The 19,819-nt window shown below is 37.8% G+C and overlaps 1 protein-coding gene and 1 pseudogene across 1 annotated transcript; both read right to left on the bottom strand.

Annotated features, from left to right (window-relative positions):
* Positions 1–12,048: 12,048 nt before the first annotated feature.
* LOC125275548 (acyl-coenzyme A thioesterase 5-like) lies at positions 12,049–14,744 on the bottom strand. The gene is made up of 3 exons (XM_048202589.1): positions 14,169–14,744; positions 13,640–13,842; positions 12,049–13,507 (listed from the first exon to the last, which is right to left on the bottom strand). The coding sequence occupies exons 1-3, from the start codon at positions 14,677–14,679 to the stop codon at positions 12,902–12,904; spliced, it is 1,320 nt and encodes a 439-aa protein (XP_048058546.1). The 5' UTR covers positions 14,680–14,744; the 3' UTR covers positions 12,049–12,901.
* Positions 14,745–16,899: 2,155 nt separating this feature from the next.
* Positions 16,900–19,582, bottom strand: LOC125275547 (annotated as a pseudogene).
* Between the last annotated feature and the right edge of the window lie 237 nt (positions 19,583–19,819).

The raw sequence follows: 19,819 nt of genomic DNA, 5'->3' as shown, positions 1-19,819 counted from the left end.
GTAACTGTTCGATTTAGTCACCATTGACAGCTCGATTTATTGTTGCTTTATTTTCTCAGTTGGTCAGAGCAAAAGTGGCAGATTTGTTACTTGTTCAGATGACATTTTCTGGTGAAAATGCTTATTTATAAAATATTAAAATAAAATATATTCTTATTATAAAATTTAAAAAAAAAAAATTAACATCTTGAAAAGCTCATGTACATGTTATTGTCAGCTTGATTTTTTATGCATACAAGGAAATCGTGCACACGATGTAGCAAATCAGGGGAACTAATTAGTATGCGCACGATTTAGTAAATCGAGGGAAAAAGTAAATCACGCGCACAATTATAAATCGAGGGAGCGACAGTAAGGCATAAGTCGAGGGAAAGGATAAGTAGCTAAATCACACACATGATTTATAAATCGAGGAAACGACTTAGTAAAGCGTGCACAAAATTTAGCCTACTGTTTTTTTCCTGCATGTCATGTGCGGGGCTCCGTATATTTGATTCAGAAGTTGCACAAGCTACAGATAAGAAAACACTCTATATTATACCCCTATTTTGTATTCTCAACCACAAAATGCACCAACACTCCTGTACCATATCAGAAAACTGACCGGTTAGCATTTGCAATCAAGTCCAAGGACTTTAATCAGGGAGAGTGAGCAGGATGTGTGTGGGGGAACTTATCTAGTGCTTTGGTTCAGAGGTGATTTAATTCATGGTCAAACAAACACTTAAAAGCTCAGCAAGCATAGAATAAATAAATATCAGCAATATCAGGGTTACTGACCTGGAAGTGTTCACAGAAATGCAAAATTGTTATACAGTAAAAACAGTTTCTCAAGAAGCAAAATTACTAAAGGTATTAAGTTATGTTATCTGAACAATGTATACAATTAAGTTTATTAATTCATTTTATTCTTAAAATGAAAAAAAATCTGCTAGAAAAATAAACTTAAAGGTGCCCTCGAATGAAAATTTGAATTTATCTTGGCATAGTTAAATAACAAGAGTTCAGTACATGGAAATGACATACAGTGAGTCTCAAACTCCATTGTTTCCTCCTATATAAATCTCATTTGTTTAAAAGACCTCCGAAGAACAGGCGAATCTCAACATAACACCGACTGTTACGTACAGTCGGGGTGTACGCCCCCAATATTTGCATATGCCAGCCCACGTTTCCAACATTATAAAAGGCATTAGACAAGGGCAGCCAGTATTAACGTCTGGATCTGTGCAGAGCTGAATCATCAGACTAGGTAAGCAAGCAAGAACAATAGTGAAATATAGCTGCGAGCAGCGATGGCGGGCCCAAGCCCGGTGGCACCGCCACCCCGGTGGCTTCAGGGCAACTGTGCACAGCGGGCAATAGGCACTTAAAACGGTTAAACATCAAAGGACTATGTCAAATTCACTCCACATTTACTGCACTACAAGGTGCCACTATAGAGCCCCTCCTCCCTGCCCATTTTCAAAGGATTACATGTGCCAAGTTTTAACATTATTCTGATGAATTTTGAAGCAAATCAGGTAAAAATAAGAGGGTGATCTCAATGTATGCTGAAAGTGACACATTTTCTGCTTCCAGTTGGTGGCGCTATTACTTTGAATCACAATAGTCACATCCATGTGATCAGCCTTGTACAACGAAGACTAAGCCGAAGTTTCATCAAAATCAATTAATGTATGCAGAAGTTATAACACTTTGTTTCCCTTTTCTTGCCATAAATTCGTTGCCTCGCCACGGCCAAACCGTTTGAGATATCCAAAATCCGTTTGCAATTAAACAACTTCAATGTGTTAGCAACAAGTTAAAAAAAGTTTGGTGTAAATTGGATAAACCCTGTAGGAGCAGTAGTATAAAATTCATAGCCTGTTTTTTCAAAAAATTAACATTCAAACCAAAATAGCTGACTTCCTGTTGGTCGGAGCTAATGAATGTAAATTAGAAAATTGTCCGGCTTGATGAGAACAATATGTGTACCGAGTTTGGTGATTGTAGGAAAAACTAACCCCCCCACTTTTGTCAAAAGGTGGCGCTACTGAGCCCCTCCACCACGCCCATTTCTATGGCTTTGTCCATGTCTACTGGTTGACAATATTGATGTGTGTGTCGAGTTTCATGCAATTTGAAGCATGTTAAGAGCCTCAAAAACACTCAAGAATATTATTACAGTTTGACCTGTTGCCATGGCAACAATATTTCAAATATCAAAAATCCTGTCATAGGTCTACATCTGCTGTGTATTGACATTACACTGATGAAGTTTGAAGCAAATCAGGTAAAAATAAGAGGGTGATCTCAAAACATTTCAAAAAGTGATACACTTCCTGCTGCCAGTTGGTGGCGCTATAACTTTGACTCACAATAGTCACATCCATGTGATCAGACTCCTATAACGAACACACTCGTGAAGTTTCATAAAGATCAATATATGTATGCAGACGTTATAACACATTTCCTGTTTCCTTTTTCTCGCCATAAATTCGTTGCCTCGCCACGGCCAAACCGTTCGAGATATCAAAAATCCCCTGGCAATTTTTAATCATCAGTGTCTTGACTTCATGCTGACCGAGTTTGGTGGCGATCGGATTAATCGTCTAGGAGGAGTATATCAAATTCCAGAGCATGCGTTTTTCAAACAACCCTTAATAGCTGACTTCCTGTTGGCGTGGTGTTTAACTTAGAGCACGAAAGTTGTTCGGCCCGATGAGGTCTATATGTGTACTGAGTTTCATACTAATACGTGCAAGCGTGTTTAATATATGGACCAAATTTTCAGACTTTTTTCAAGGGGGCGCTGTCGAGCCCCCCTGCCACGCCCGGGTACCAGCCTCTCCGGCGTCCTAATGGCCGCGGATTCCAATGTGTGTGCCAATTTTCAAGAGTTTTTGAGCATGTTAAGGCCCCCAAAAAGCCCCGGAAGACGGAAAAAAATAAAAAAAAAAAAAAAAAAAAAATAAATATAGCTGCGAGCAGCGATGGCGGGCCCAAGCCCGGTGGCACCGCCACCCGGTGGCTTCAGGGCAACTGTGCACAGCGGGCAATAGGCACTTAAAACGGTTAAACATCAAAGGACTATGTCAAATTCACTCCACATTTACTGCACTACAAGGTGCCACTATAGAGCCCCTCCTCCCTGCCCATTTTCAAAGGATTACATGTGCCAAGTTTTAACATTATTCTGATGAATTTTGAAGCAAATCAGGTAAAAATAAGAGGGTGATCTCAATGTATGCTGAAAGTGACACATTTTCTGCTTCCAGTTGGTGGCGCTATTACTTTGAATCACAATAGTCACATCCATGTGATCAGCCTTGTACAACGAAGACTAAGCCGAAGTTTCATCAAAATCAATTAATGTATGCAGAAGTTATAACACTTTGTTTCCCTTTTCTTGCCATAAATTCGTTGCCTCGCCACGGCCAAACCGTTTGAGATATCCAAAATCCGTTTGCAATTAAACAACTTCAATGTGTTAGCAACAAGTTAAAAAAAGTTTGGTGTAAATTGGATAAACCCTGTAGGAGCAGTAGTATAAAATTCATAGCCTGTTTTTTCAAAAAAATTAACATTCAAACCAAAATAGCTGACTTCCTGTTGGTCGGAGCTAATGAATGTAAATTAGAAAATTGTCCGGCTTGATGAGAACAATATGTGTACCGAGTTTGGTGATTGTAGGAAAAACTAACCCCCCCACTTTTGTCAAAAGGTGGCGCTACTGAGCCCCTCCACCACGCCCATTTCTATGGCTTTGTCCATGTCTACTGGTTGACAATATTGATGTGTGTGTCGAGTTTCATGCAATTTGAAGCATGTTAAGAGCCTCAAAAACACTCAAGAATATTATTACAGTTTGACCTGTTGCCATGGCAACAATATTTCAAATATCAAAAATCCTGTCATAGGTCTACATCTGCTGTGTATTGACATTACACTGATGAAGTTTGAAGCAAATCAGGTAAAAATAAGAGGGTGATCTCAAAACATTTCAAAAAGTGATACACTTCCTGCTGCCAGTTGGTGGCGCTATAACTTTGACTCACAATAGTCACATCCATGTGATCAGACTCCTATAACGAACACACTCGTGAAGTTTCATAAAGATCAATATATGTATGCAGACGTTATAACACATTTCCTGTTTCCTTTTTCTCGCCATAAATTCGTTGCCTCGCCACGGCCAAACCGTTCGAGATATCAAAAATCCCCTGGCAATTTTTAATCATCAGTGTCTTGACTTCATGCTGACCGAGTTTGGTGGCGATCGGATTAATCGTCTAGGAGGAGTATATCAAATTCCAGAGCATGCGTTTTCAAACAACCCTTAATAGCTGACTTCCTGTTGGCGTGGTGTTTAACTTAGAGCACGAAAGTTGTTCGGCCCGATGAGGTCTATATGTGTACTGAGTTTCATACTAATACGTGCAAGCGTGTTTAATATATGGACCAAATTTTCAGACTTTTTTCAAGGGGGCGCTGTCGAGCCCCCCTGCCACGCCCGGGTACCAGCCTCTCCGGCGTCCTAATGGCCGCGGATTCCAATGTGTGTGCCAATTTTCAAGAGTTTTTGAGCATGTTAAGGCCCCAAAAAGCCCCGGAAGACGGAAAAAAAATAAAAAAAAAAAAAAAAAAAAAAAATAATAATAATCCTTAGAAGAACAAGAGGGCCCTGCGCGAATTTTCGCTTGGCCCTAATATAGTAACGAGCAGCGATGGCGGGCCCAAGCCCGGTGGCACCGCCACCCCGGTGGCTTCAGGGCAACTGTGCACAGCGGGCAATAGGCACTTAAAACGGTTAAACATCAAAGGACTATGTCAAATTCACTCCACATTTACTGCACTACAAGGTGCCACTATAGAGCCCTCCTCCCTGCCCATTTTCAAAGGATTACATGTGCCAAGTTTTAACATTATTCTGATGAATTTTGAAGCAAATCAGGTAAAAATAAGAGGGTGATCTCAATGTATGCTGAAAGTGACACATTTTCTGCTTCCAGTTGGTGGCGCTATTACTTTGAATCACAATAGTCACATCCATGTGATCAGCCTTGTACAACGAAGACTAAGCCGAAGTTTCATCAAAATCAATTAATGTATGCAGAAGTTATAACACTTTGTTTCCCTTTTCTTGCCATAAATTCGTTGCCTCGCCACGGCCAAACCGTTTGAGATATCCAAAATCCGTTTGCAATTAAACAACTTCAATGTGTTAGCAACAAGTTAAAAAAGTTTGGTGTAAATTGGATAAACCCTGTAGGAGCAGTAGTATAAAATTCATAGCCTGTTTTTTCAAAAAATTAACATTCAAACCAAAATAGCTGACTTCCTGTTGGTCGGAGCTAATGAATGTAAATTAGAAAATTGTCCGGCTTGATGAGAACAATATGTGTACCGAGTTTGGTGATTGTAGGAAAAACTAACCCCCCCACTTTTGTCAAAAGGTGGCGCTACTGAGCCCTCCACCACGCCCATTTCTATGGCTTTGTCCATGTCTACTGGTTGACAATATTGATGTGTGTGTCGAGTTTCATGCAATTTGAAGCATGTTAAGAGCCTCAAAAACACTCAAGAATATTATTACAGTTTGACCTGTTGCCATGGCAACAATATTTCAAATATCAAAAATCCTGTCATAGGTCTACATCTGCTGTGTATTGACATTACACTGATGAAGTTTGAAGCAAATCAGGTAAAAATAAGAGGGTGATCTCAAAACATTTCAAAAAGTGATACACTTCCTGCTGCCAGTTGGTGGCGCTATAACTTTGACTCACAATAGTCACATCCATGTGATCAGACTCCTATAACGAACACACTCGTGAAGTTTCATAAAGATCAATATATGTATGCAGACGTTATAACACATTTCCTGTTTCCTTTTTCTCGCCATAAATTCGTTGCCTCGCCACGGCCAAACCGTTCGAGATATCAAAAATCCCCTGGCAATTTTTAATCATCAGTGTCTTGACTTCATGCTGACCGAGTTTGGTGGCGATCGGATTAATCGTCTAGGAGGAGTATATCAAATTCCAGAGCATGCGTTTTTCAAACAACCCTTAATAGCTGACTTCCTGTTGGCGTGGTGTTTAACTTAGAGCACGAAAGTTGTTCGGCCCGATGAGGTCTATATGTGTACTGAGTTTCATACTAATACGTGCAAGCGTGTTTAATATATGGACCAAATTTTCAGACTTTTTTCAAGGGGGCGCTGTCGAGCCCCCCTGCCACGCCCGGGTACCAGCCTCTCCGGCGTCCTAATGGCCGCGGATTCCAATGTGTGTGCCAATTTTCAAGAGTTTTTGAGCATGTTAAGGCCCCCAAAAAGCCCCGGAAGACGGAAAAAAAATAAAAAAAAAAAAAAAAAAAAAAATAATAAATATAGCTGCGAGCAGCGATGGCGGGCCCAAGCCCGGTGGCACCGCCACCCCGGTGGCTTCAGGGCAACTGTGCACAGCGGGCAATAGGCACTTAAAACGGTTAAACATCAAAGGACTATGTCAAATTCACTCCACATTTACTGCACTACAAGGTGCCACTATAGAGCCCCTCCTCCCTGCCCATTTTCAAAGGATTACATGTGCCAAGTTTTAACATTATTCTGATGAATTTTGAAGCAAATCAGGTAAAAATAAGAGGGTGATCTCAATGTATGCTGAAAGTGACACATTTTCTGCTTCCAGTTGGTGGCGCTATTACTTTGAATCACAATAGTCACATCCATGTGATCAGCCTTGTACAACGAAGACTAAGCCGAAGTTTCATCAAAATCAATTAATGTATGCAGAAGTTATAACACTTTGTTTCCCTTTTCTTGCCATAAATTCGTTGCCTCGCCACGGCCAAACCGTTTGAGATATCCAAAATCCGTTTGCAATTAAACAACTTCAATGTGTTAGCAACAAGTTAAAAAAAGTTTGGTGTAAATTGGATAAACCCTGTAGGAGCAGTAGTATAAAATTCATAGCCTGTTTTTTCAAAAAATTAACATTCAAACCAAAATAGCTGACTTCCTGTTGGTCGGAGCTAATGAATGTAAATTAGAAAATTGTCCGGCTTGATGAGAACAATATGTGTACCGAGTTTGGTGATTGTAGGAAAAACTAACCCCCCACTTTTGTCAAAAGGTGGCGCTACTGAGCCCCTCCACCACGCCCATTTCTATGGCTTTGTCCATGTCTACTGGTTGACAATATTGATGTGTGTGTCGAGTTTCATGCAATTTGAAGCATGTTAAGAGCCTCAAAAACACTCAAGAATATTATTACAGTTTGACCTGTTGCCATGGCAACAATATTTCAAATATCAAAAATCCTGTCATAGGTCTACATCTGCTGTGTATTGACATTACACTGATGAAGTTTGAAGCAAATCAGGTAAAAATAAGAGGGTGATCTCAAAACATTTCAAAAAGTGATACACTTCCTGCTGCCAGTTGGTGGCGCTATAACTTTGACTCACAATAGTCACATCCATGTGATCAGACTCCTATAACGAACACACTCGTGAAGTTTCATAAAGATCAATATATGTATGCAGACGTTATAACACATTTCCTGTTTCCTTTTTCTCGCCATAAATTCGTTGCCTCGCCACGGCCAAACCGTTCGAGATATCAAAAATCCCCTGGCAATTTTTAATCATCAGTGTCTTGACTTCATGCTGACCGAGTTTGGTGGCGATCGGATTAATCGTCTAGGAGGAGTATATCAAATTCCAGAGCATGCGTTTTTCAAACAACCCTTAATAGCTGACTTCCTGTTGGCGTGGTGTTTAACTTAGAGCACGAAAGTTGTTCGGCCCGATGAGGTCTATATGTGTACTGAGTTTCATACTAATACGTGCAAGCGTGTTTAATATATGGACCAAATTTTCAGACTTTTTTCAAGGGGGCGCTGTCGAGCCCCCCTGCCACGCCCGGGTACCAGCCTCTCCGGCGTCCTAATGGCCGCGGATTCCAATGTGTGTGCCAATTTTCAAGAGTTTTTGAGCATGTTAAGGCCCCCAAAAAGCCCCGGAAGACGGAAAAAAAATAAAAAAAAAAAAAAATAAAAAAATAATAAATATAGCTGCGAGCAGCGATGGCGGGCCCAAGCCCGGTGGCACCGCCACCCCGGTGGCTTCAGGGCAACTGTGCACAGCGGGCAATAGGCACTTAAAACGGTTAAACATCAAAGGACTATGTCAAATTCACTCCACATTTACTGCACTACAAGGTGCCACTATAGAGCCCCTCCTCCCTGCCCATTTTCAAAGGATTACATGTGCCAAGTTTTAACATTATTCTGATGAATTTTGAAGCAAATCAGGTAAAAATAAGAGGGTGATCTCAATGTATGCTGAAAGTGACACATTTTCTGCTTCCAGTTGGTGGCGCTATTACTTTGAATCACAATAGTCACATCCATGTGATCAGCCTTGTACAACGAAGACTAAGCCGAAGTTTCATCAAAATCAATTAATGTATGCAGAAGTTATAACACTTTGTTTCCCTTTTCTTGCCATAAATTCGTTGCCTCGCCACGGCCAAACCGTTTGAGATATCCAAAATCCGTTTGCAATTAAACAACTTCAATGTGTTAGCAACAAGTTAAAAAAAGTTTGGTGTAAATTGGATAAACCCTGTAGGAGCAGTAGTATAAAATTCATAGCCTGTTTTTTCAAAAAATTAACATTCAAACCAAAATAGCTGACTTCCTGTTGGTCGGAGCTAATGAATGTAAATTAGAAAATTGTCCGGCTTGATGAGAACAATATGTGTACCGAGTTTGGTGATTGTAGGAAAAACTAACCCCCCCACTTTTGTCAAAAGGTGGCGCTACTGAGCCCCTCCACCACGCCCATTTCTATGGCTTTGTCCATGTCTACTGGTTGACAATATTGATGTGTGTGTCGAGTTTCATGCAATTTGAAGCATGTTAAGAGCCTCAAAAACACTCAAGAATATTATTACAGTTTGACCTGTTGCCATGGCAACAATATTTCAAATATCAAAAATCCTGTCATAGGTCTACATCTGCTGTGTATTGACATTACACTGATGAAGTTTGAAGCAAATCAGGTAAAAATAAGAGGGTGATCTCAAAACATTTCAAAAAGTGATACACTTCCTGCTGCCAGTTGGTGGCGCTATAACTTTGACTCACAATAGTCACATCCATGTGATCAGACTCCTATAACGAACACACTCGTGAAGTTTCATAAAGATCAATATATGTATGCAGACGTTATAACACATTTCCTGTTTCCTTTTTCTCGCCATAAATTCGTTGCCTCGCCACGGCCAAACCGTTCGAGATATCAAAAATCCCCTGGCAATTTTTAATCATCAGTGTCTTGACTTCATGCTGACCGAGTTTGGTGGCGATCGGATTAATCGTCTAGGAGGAGTATATCAAATTCCAGAGCATGCGTTTTTCAAACAACCCTTAATAGCTGACTTCCTGTTGGCGTGGTGTTTAACTTAGAGCACGAAAGTTGTTCGGCCCGATGAGGTCTATATGTGTACTGAGTTTCATACTAATACGTGCAAGCGTGTTTAATATATGGACCAAATTTTCAGACTTTTTTCAAGGGGGCGCTGTCGAGCCCCCCTGCCACGCCCGGGTACCAGCCTCTCCGGCGTCCTAATGGCCGCGGATTCCAATGTGTGTGCCAATTTTCAAGAGTTTTTGAGCATGTTAAGGCCCCCAAAAAGCCCCGGAAGACGGAAAAAAAAAAAAAAAAAAAAAAAAAAAAAAAATAATAATAATCCTTAGAAGAACAAGAGGGCCCTGCGCGAATTTTCGCTTGGGCCCTAATAATCCTTAGAAGAACAAGAGGGCCCTGCGCGAATTTTCGCTTGGGCCCTAATAATCCTTAGAAGAACAAGAGGGCCCTGCGCGAATTTTCGCTTGGGCCCTAATAATAATCCTTAGAAGAACAAGAGGGCCCTGCGCGAATTTTCGCTTGGGCCCTAATAATAATCCTTAGAAAAACAAGAGGGCCCTGCGCGAATTTTCGCTTGGGCCCTAAAAAAAAAAAAAAAATATATATATATATATATATATATTAAATCTGATGCTTGCCAGTTGACACGCTCGCAGATCCAAATATTACAATTCTAGACCTCTTTTTACATCAATTAAACTGTATAAGAATAAAAACCTAAACATAAAAACAGTCTGTTTGACAATCTTTTCATTTTTCCAGTGACATGTAATTCTCAATACTTGTCATTTTTTCCAGTTTACATTGATTTTAATTAAACAAGTTTTTAAACACTGTGAATAAAACAAATAGAAAATGATAGTAGAAAAGAAAAAAGAACATAAGGGACAGTTTAAAAACACAAAAGGGCAAAATAAGGTACCTACATAAGTAATCCATATACATAATTTGCAGACTTCACATATATTCACTTTTTATTCAGTCTAAAATAGCATAATAATATATAAATAAAATAAAATCATCTTTAATTTAAATTGTGAAGCACCTCCTCCCCCCATATGTTGCATACAACATGCAGCTCCAGCATTGTGATTTAGCAGCAAAAGGCAATAAACTATTTAAAATCAGTCAAAATCAAATTAAAGTTTTCTCTATACTAAATAGGATATAATCTGTGATAGATTATAACAAATATTTTTGTAGGCTCATTTAGTAGGTCTTTTTTTTACCCTCAATTGTCAATTTGAATCAAATCTGATTTAAGACTTTAAATTTTATTTCCCTTAAGTGATTGTTATTTATGGATACTGCAATCTGCTATATTATTCTCAGTACTAGATAGCATCTACTGCTGTTTAGACATAAAGGACTTTACTTAAGCTAATAAATCCTAACATTGTCCAGTGACTATTTTAGGACAAGTAAATCATTATATAAAATGTTAATTAATAGAGCAAAAGACCTCTGTAGCTCACATGCTACAGGCCCTATAGAAAACAAGAACATGTTAGCTAGCAACCGACCCTCATCTATTGTATTCATTACCATAATATAGATTTTCTTTGTTGTAGAGCTCATACTGCCGTCCACATCAGTAATTCTCGGTGTTTTTATCTGGGGAAGAGGCTGGAAAATATTCTTCAAATATATTCAACATAATTTTCAGTAACCAAATGTTTCTGCAAAACTGCATAGGATTTTCCATGTTATTACCATTATTTTATTTAACTTTGGACAATATTAATTTTCAAATAAATATTTTAATATTAATATTGTATCCCCACACAAGAACACAATCATCAATTCATGGGAATGTCATGTTATAGTGCAGCTCCTCTAACTGGAAAAGGTTCATTTTATATTTATAATCAGTATGCGAGAAATCTTGAGCTTCCTCTGAAGTAGTCCGGGTTAAACAACAAGGCCCACTAGAGTGTTTCCTTATCATAGTGCTCTCTAAATGATTTGCAGTAAGTACCACTGGAGATTTGCACAGAGAAAATCTCATCAAATTTCATGTTTTGTTTTTTTTAACATGTTGATAAATCTGAAAGTAACCGATCCTCAGCATTCATCCAGTGAGTTTGGCTTTCATGTATTGGCATATGTGTAATCATGGCAATTATACTGCAATAAACTTGACAGGGATAGTTCAGCTAAAAAGTAAAATTCTGTCAAAATTAACTCACCATCATGTTGTTTTAAACCTGCATGACTTTATTTCTTCTCTGGAACATAAAAAAAAAAGTTTTGTAAACTCCTTTGACTTTCATTGTAAGGACAAAAAACAGTCGAGACGCTCTTCAAAATCATCTTGAGGGTTGGGAGTGAATGACAATTGTCATTTAGGAGTGAACTATCCCCTTAAATCATACAGTATTGCTAAATATACTGTAATGTTTAGTGTTGTTGTGGCACAGAACGATTATTTTGGATTATTTGCTTGCTAATAACCATTTGTGGATGTTGATCAGTATTCCATCGACCAACACTTTAGATCTAAATCAAAATAATGCAAATCAGACACAGATGGGAGGTCACCTCTTAGAATCAGCATTAGACATCAACCAAAAGTTATAAAATAATTACTAAGAATAATTATACAAATAAAAAACAGACATCATCTCAAGATATCTAATTGTACTTTATTGGAAGCTCCAGTATGTGTAAGGTGAATACAGTAACTTGCTTGTAGCCAATGCCCTCTTTGAAATAAAAGCACCAGAGGCTATACAATAAAACAGACCTAGTGTAGAGATACTGACATAGAGAATGCAGATAAACAGCAGCAGTAAAGTGTGTAATATGATTTAAAATAAGTGTTGTTATAGTGCAAAAATGTGGCACAGCAGTGAGAGTACATTAGATTTTTTTTTTATTGAGCAAGGATGCTTTAAATTGATAGTGACAGTAAAGAATTTTACATTATTATAAAATACTTACATTTTAAAAAAAAATCTGCTCTTCAAAAATAGGTTGTTGTTTCCAAAATATCTCTAGCAGCATAACGGTTTTCATTCAACTGAATTGATAACATTTCTCATCATGATTCTCCTCTATTCAACATCAGAAATGTTTCTCGAGCACCAAATCAGCATATATGAGAATGATTTCACCACAGGAATAAATTACATTTTAAAATCTATTAAAATAGAAAACTGTTATTTTAAATTGTGATAATATTTCACAATTTTTACTGTGTTTTTGATCAAATAAATGTAGCCTTTGCAAGCACAAGAGAAAAAAATTATACTGACCCCAAATTTTTGAACAGTGAAACACAAATACTAAATAGTTTGATTTTACAAACAATTCTCCATACTTTGTATGAATGATATAAACATCAGTAGATTTAGAAGCAAATCAACCATTTTCACTAGTTTGACCATTTTTTTAATACTTGATAACTACATTAAAAATGCAAGTCAACATTATAACTGGATGTCATAACTATTATGTACTGCACATGCCCTTTTTCTTACAGCATAGATCTGCAGTTGTGCTCAGCAGCCGCTAAGTGTTTTTTGAAAAAATTCACCATCCTCGCCCATGCGTCCAACTGTGCTTCTGAATGAGCCTTAGGTTCCCCACCAAAGAAAACCACCTGGTTAGCTGCACCATGATAATTAGCCAGACAAAAGGGCATATAAGGCACCTCAATAAAGTGACCCGCTTTTTCATACCTCACCAGCTCATAGTTATGTTTCCCGTGTGCTTTGAGTCTGTCACATGCAAGTTTTGCATAATAGGCACTTTGCCAATTCCTGTCGGCTTCTGACATTATAAACATGAAGTTACCAGAGGCACACTCAATGGGAATAACGCTAGGAAGGCCTTCTTTGGACATTGGGTCATTCATGGCATCCCCAATATCCACAAAGCCTGACGGTGTCATTTTTGATCTCTTAACGTCAAACATGAGGGGTGGAACACAGATGTCTTTGTAGTAGATCGGGACCAAAGTATTGGCATTGCATCCATTGATCCAAATGGTGGCCGATATACCAGGCAGGAATGTTGCCATTGACAAAGCGAGATCTCCACTCTTTGATATGGACACTAGACCAATTTTTTGATCTTTGACCTTTGAATAAAAAAAAAAAAAAAAAAAGAGATGTTGGAATTGAATTTGTGATTCTCATAAATTTCCCATTGTAATTAGCTTCATTATGCTCAAGTTTATAATGAATGCACATGAATGGCTATACACACTAACCTCTGGCTGTTGTCGCAGGAAATCTATACCTTCTTCAAAGTACTCGAGGTGAAATCTGTCAGCTCTTTTGGGTAAATCTTGGTAACCTTGGAAAGCCAAAGCAAAAACGGCAAAGCCTCTTTTTGCCAGCAGAGCTGCCCTCAACTCAAAAGGACCTCCTCTAAACACATATGTATCCAAAATCCCAGGAAATGGTCCTTTACCTGAAAAATTAAAACAGCAGCATTAAAAACTCTACATTTTACAGGCTTGATTGAAATAGTGTTACCCTGCACTTTTCCGTTTTCACCACAAGGTGCTGCTACAAAACAGATTGAATATGGCCAAAAACTTTCACATCTCAGTTGACTAAGTATGAGCAAAGACTTGTAGAAGTCGATTTTTAGCATTATAATTTAGAGTTAGATGAATTTCAATATTTACAGTCATCCTGCGGCCTCCTGTTTGAGAACCACTGATATATGGAGTGCCTTACAAACTAGTCTTTAATAGTCTTTTAGCTGTAGTTAAAACAACTAAAAGAACTCACCAGGTGGCATAAAAAGAGTTCCCCTGATCCTGCCTTCGGTTACAGGAATTCTCCGTACACCATCGGTCATGCAGTGTCTCTCGTTTGTTACTTTGGCGATGACTTTATCGTCACTGACACATTCAATATCAACGAGAGCAGGGCGCGTCACGTCTGTTAGGGCAAACTTGCAGCTTACGACGTCTGCTTTTAGTGCCCAGAATAAGCCCATTGGTTCAACTCCGGTAAAGCTTCCACCAAGAGAAGGGTCGCGGTTGAGGTCAACTTGACCACTGCCGTCAGCTTGGTAGGTCGCCGAAGCTTTGAATACAAGTCCATTTTCATCGGTGATTTTAGAGCGCAGATCCACGCGCTGTTGTGGATTTAAGCCACTCACGGTCACTTGCACTGGGTCTTCAAAAGAGCACTTATAACTGGGCAAAAGCCTAATGCTGACCCCCGAACTGTAGTGCATTTTTGCAAGAGCGTTTCTTGCGAGAGGGGTAAATACATATTTCAGCACTGAAAACATGTCGCCTGTGTGTTCACTGCAAGAATGTGTTGTTGCTGCCGTCTGGTGTTCGGAGTCTCTTTTTAGTCCCAAACCCGGAAGAGATCGAAATTAACAACACTGGAGCAAAAAAAATATATATATAGTGTGTGTGTGTGTGTGTGTGTGTGTGTGTGTGTGTGTGTGTGTGTGTGTGTGTATAGTGTGTATATAGTGTGTGTATATATATATATATATATATATATATACACTCCTGATCCTGATGCTTGCCAGTTGACACACTCACAGATCCAAATATTAAAATTCTAGACCTCTTTTTACATCAATTAAACTGTATAAGAACAAAAAACCTAAACATAAAAACAGTCTGTTTGACAATCTTTTCATTCTTCCAGTGACATGTAATTCTCAAAACTTGTCATTTTTTCCAGTTTACACTGATTTTCATTAAACAAGTTTTTAAACACTGCGAATAAAACAAAGACACAATGATAGTAGAAAAGAAAAAAGACCATAAGGGACAGTTTAAAAACACAAAAGGGCAAAATAAGGTACCTACATAAGTAATCCATTTACATAATTTGCAGACTTCACATATATTCACTTTTTGTTCAGTCTACAATACTATAATAATATATAAATAAAATTAAATCATCTTTATTATGAATTGTGAAGCACCCCCTCCCCCCATATGTTGCATACAACATGCAGCTCCAGCATTGTGATTTAGCAGCAAAAGGCAATAAACTATTTAAAATCAGTCAAAATCAAATTAAAGTTTTCTCTATACTAAATAGGATATAATCTGTGATAGATTATAACAAATATTTTTGTAGGCTCATTTAGTAGGTCTTTTTTTTACCCTCAATTGTCAATTTGAATCAAATCTGATTTAAGACTTTAAATTTTATTTCCCTTAAGTGATTGTTATTTATGGATACTGCAATCTGCTAGATAGCATCTACTGCCGTTTAGACATAAAGGACTTTACTTAAGCTAATAAATCCTAACATTGTCCAGTGACTATTTTAGGACAAGTAAATCATTATATAAAATGTTAATTAATAGAGCAAAAGACCTCTGTAGCTCACATGCTACAGGCCCTATAGAAAACAAGAACATGTTAGCTAGCAACTGACCCTCATCTATTGTATTCATTACCATAATATAGATTTTCTTTGTTGTAGAGCTCATACTGCCGTCCACATCAGTAATTCTTGGTGTTTTTATCTGGGGAATAGGCTGGAAAATATTCTTCAAATATATTCAACATAATTTTCAGTAACCAAATGTTTCTGCAAAACTGCATAGGATTTTCCATGTTATTACCATTATTTTATTTAACTTTGGACAATATTAATTTTCAAATAAATATTTTAATATTAATATTGTATCCCCACACAAGAACACAATCATCAATTCATGGGAATGTCATGTTATAGTGCAGCTCCTCTATAAATATAAAATGAACCTTTTCCAGTTAATCAGCATGCGAGAAATCTTGAGCTTCCTCTGAAGTAGTCCGGGTTAAACAGCAAGGCCCACTAGAGTGTTTCCTTATCATAGTGCTCTCTAAATGATTTGCAATAAGTACCACTGGAGATTTGCACAGAGAAGATCTCATCAAATTTCATGTTTTGTTTTTTTTAACATGTTGATAAATCTGAAAGTAACCGATCCTCAGCATTCATCCAGTGAGTTTGGCTTTCATGTATTGGCATATGTGTAATCATGGCAATTATACTGCAATAAACTTGACAGGGATAGTTCAGCTAAAAAGTAAAATTCTGTCAAAATTAACTCACCATCATGTTGTTCTAAACCTGCATGACTCTATTTCTTCTCTGGAACATAAAAAAAAATGTTTTGTAAACTCCTTTGACTTTCATTGTAAGGACAAAAAACAGTCGAGACGCTCTTCAAAATCATCTTGAGAGTTGGGAGTGAATGACAATTGTCATTTAGGAGTGAACTATCCCCTTAAATCATACAGTATTGCTAAATATACTGTAATGTTTAGTGTTGTTGTGGCACAGAACGATTATTTTGGATTATTGGCTTGCTAATAACCATTTGTGGATGTTGATCAGTATTCCATCGACCAACACTTTAGATCTAAATCAAAATAATGCAAATCAGACACAGATGGGAGGTCACCTCTTAGAATCAGCATTAGACATCAACCAAAAGTTATAAAATAATTACTAAGAATAATTAAACAAATAAAAAACAGACATCATCTCAAGATATCTAATTGTACTTTATTGGAAACTCCAGTATGTGTAAGGTGAATACAGTAACTAGCTTGTAGCCAATGCCCTCTTTGAAATAAAAGCACCAGAGGCCATACAATAAAACAGACCTAGTGTAGAGATACTGACATAGAGAATGCAGATAAACAGCAGCAGTAAAGTGTGTAATATGATTTAAAATAAGTGTTGTTATAATGCAAAAATGTGGCACAGCAGTGAGAGTACATTAGATTTTTTTTTATTGAGCAAGGATGCTTTAAATTGATAGTGACAGTAAAGAATTTTACATTATTATAAAATACTTACATTTTTAAAAAAAATCTGCTCTTCAAAAATAGGTTGTTGTTTCCAAAATATCTCTAGCAGCATAACGGTTATCATTCAACTGAATTGATAACATTTCTCATCATGATTCTCCTCTATTCAACATCAGAAATGTTTCTTGAGCACCAAATCAGCATATATGAGAATGATTTCACCACAGGAATAAATTACATTTTAAAATCTATTAAAATAGAAAACTGTTATTTTAAATTGTGATAATATTTCACAATTTTTACTGTGTTTTTGATCAAATAAATGTAGCCTTTGCAAGCACAAGAGAAAAAAATTATACTGACCCCAAATTTTTGAACAGTGAAACACAAATACTAAATAGTTTGATTTTACAAACAATTCTCCATACTTTGTATGAATGATATAAACATCAGTAGATTTAGAAGCAAATCAACCATTTTCACTAGTTTGACCATTTTTTTAATACTTGATAACTACATTAGAAATGCAAGTCAACATTATAACTGGATGTCATAACTATTATGTACTGCACATGCCCTTTTTCTTACAGCATAGATCTGCAGTTGTGATCAACACCCGCTAAGTGTTTTTTGAAAAAATTCACCATCCTCGCCCATGCGTCCAACTGTGCTTCTGAATGAGCCTTAGGTTCCCCACCAAAGAAAACCACCTGGTTAGCTGCACCATGATAATTAGCCAGACAAAAGGGCATATAAGGCACCTCAATAAAGTGACCCGCTTTTTCATACCTCACCAGCTCATAGTTATGTTTCCCGTGTGCTTTGAGTCTGTCACATGCAAGTTTTGCATAATAGGCACTTTGCCAATTCCTGTCGGCTTCTGACATTATAAACATGAAGTTACCAGAGGCACACTCAATGGGAATAACGCTAGGAAGGCCTTCTTTGGACATTGGGTCATTCATGGCATCCCCAATATCCACAAGGCCTGACGGTGTCATTTTTGATCTCTTAACGTCAAACATGAGGGGTGGAACACAGATGTCTTTGTAGTAGATCGGGACCAAAGTATTGGCATTGCATCCATTGATCCAAATGGTGGCCGATATACCAGGCAGGAATGTTGCCATTGACAAAGCGAGATCTCCACTCTTTGATATGGACACTAGACCAATTTTTTGATCTTTGACCTTTGAATAAAAAAAAAAAAAAAAAAAGAGATGTTGGAATTGAATTTGTGATTCTCATAAATTTCCCATTGTAATTAGCTTCATTATGCTCAAGTTTATAATGAATGCACATGAATGGCTATACACACTAACCTCTGGCTGTTGTCGCAGGAAATCTATACCTTCTTCAAAGTACTCGAGGTGAAATCTGTCAGCTCTTTTGGGTAAATCTTGGTAACCTTGGAAAGCCAAAGCAAAAACGGCAAAGCCTCTTTTTGCCAGCAGAGCTGCCCTCAACTCAAAAGGACCTCCTCTAAACACATATGTATCCAAAATCCCAGGAAATGGTCCTTTACCTGAAAAATTAAAACAGCAGCATTAAAAACTCTACATTTTACAGGCTTGATTGAAATAGTGTTACCCTGCACTTTTCCGCTTTCACCACAAGGCGCTGCTACAAAACAGATTGAATATGGCCAAAAACTTTCACATCTCAGTTGAATAAGTATGAGCAAAGACTTGTAAAGTCAATTTTTAGCATTATAATTTAGAGTTAGATGAATTTCAATATTTACAGTCATTCCTGCGGCCTCCTGTTTGAGAACCACTGATATATGGAGTGCCTTACAAACTAGTCTTTAATAGTCTTTTAGCTGTAGTTAATACAACTAAAATAACTGACCAGGTGGCATAAAAAGAGTTCCCCTGATCCTGCCTTCGGTTACAGGAATTCTCCGTACACCATCGGTCATGCAGTGTCTCTCGTTTGTTACTTTGGCGATGACTTTATCGTCACTGACACATTCAATGTCAACGAGAGCAGGGCGCGTCACGTCTGTTAGGGCAAACTTGCAGCTTACGACGTCTGCTTTTAGTGCCCAGAATAAGCCCATTGGTTCAACTCCGGTAAAGCTTCCACCAAGAGAAGGGTCGCGGTTGAGGTCAACTTGACCACTGCCGTCAGCTTGGTAGGTCGGCCGAAGCTTTGAATACAAGTCCATTTTCATCGGTGATTTTAGAGCGCAGATCCACGCGCTGTTGTGGATTTAAGCCACTCACGGTCACTTGCACTGGGTCTTCAAAAGAGCACTTATAACTGGGCAAAAGCCTAATGCTGACCCCCGAACTGTAGTGCATTTTTGCAAGAGCGTTTCTTGCGAAAGGGGTAAAAACATATTTCAGCACTGAAAACATGTCGTCTGTGTGTTCACTGCAAGAATGTGTTGTTGCTGCTGCCGTCTAGTGTTCAGGGTCTCTTTTTAAGTCCCAAACCCGGAAGAGATCGAAATCAACAACACTGGAGCAAAAAAAAAAAAAAGAAATATATATATATATATATATATATATATATATATATATATATATATATATATATATATATATATATATATATATATATATAAAATATGATGCTTGCCAGTTGACACACTCACAGATCCAAATATTAAAATTCTAGACCTCTTTTTACATCACTTAAACTGTA

This window comes from Megalobrama amblycephala, linkage group LG9, assembly GCF_018812025.1.
Source record: "Megalobrama amblycephala isolate DHTTF-2021 linkage group LG9, ASM1881202v1, whole genome shotgun sequence".
NCBI lineage: Eukaryota > Metazoa > Chordata > Actinopteri > Cypriniformes > Xenocyprididae > Megalobrama > Megalobrama amblycephala.
This window is presented reverse-complemented; position numbering and strand designations above follow the sequence as displayed.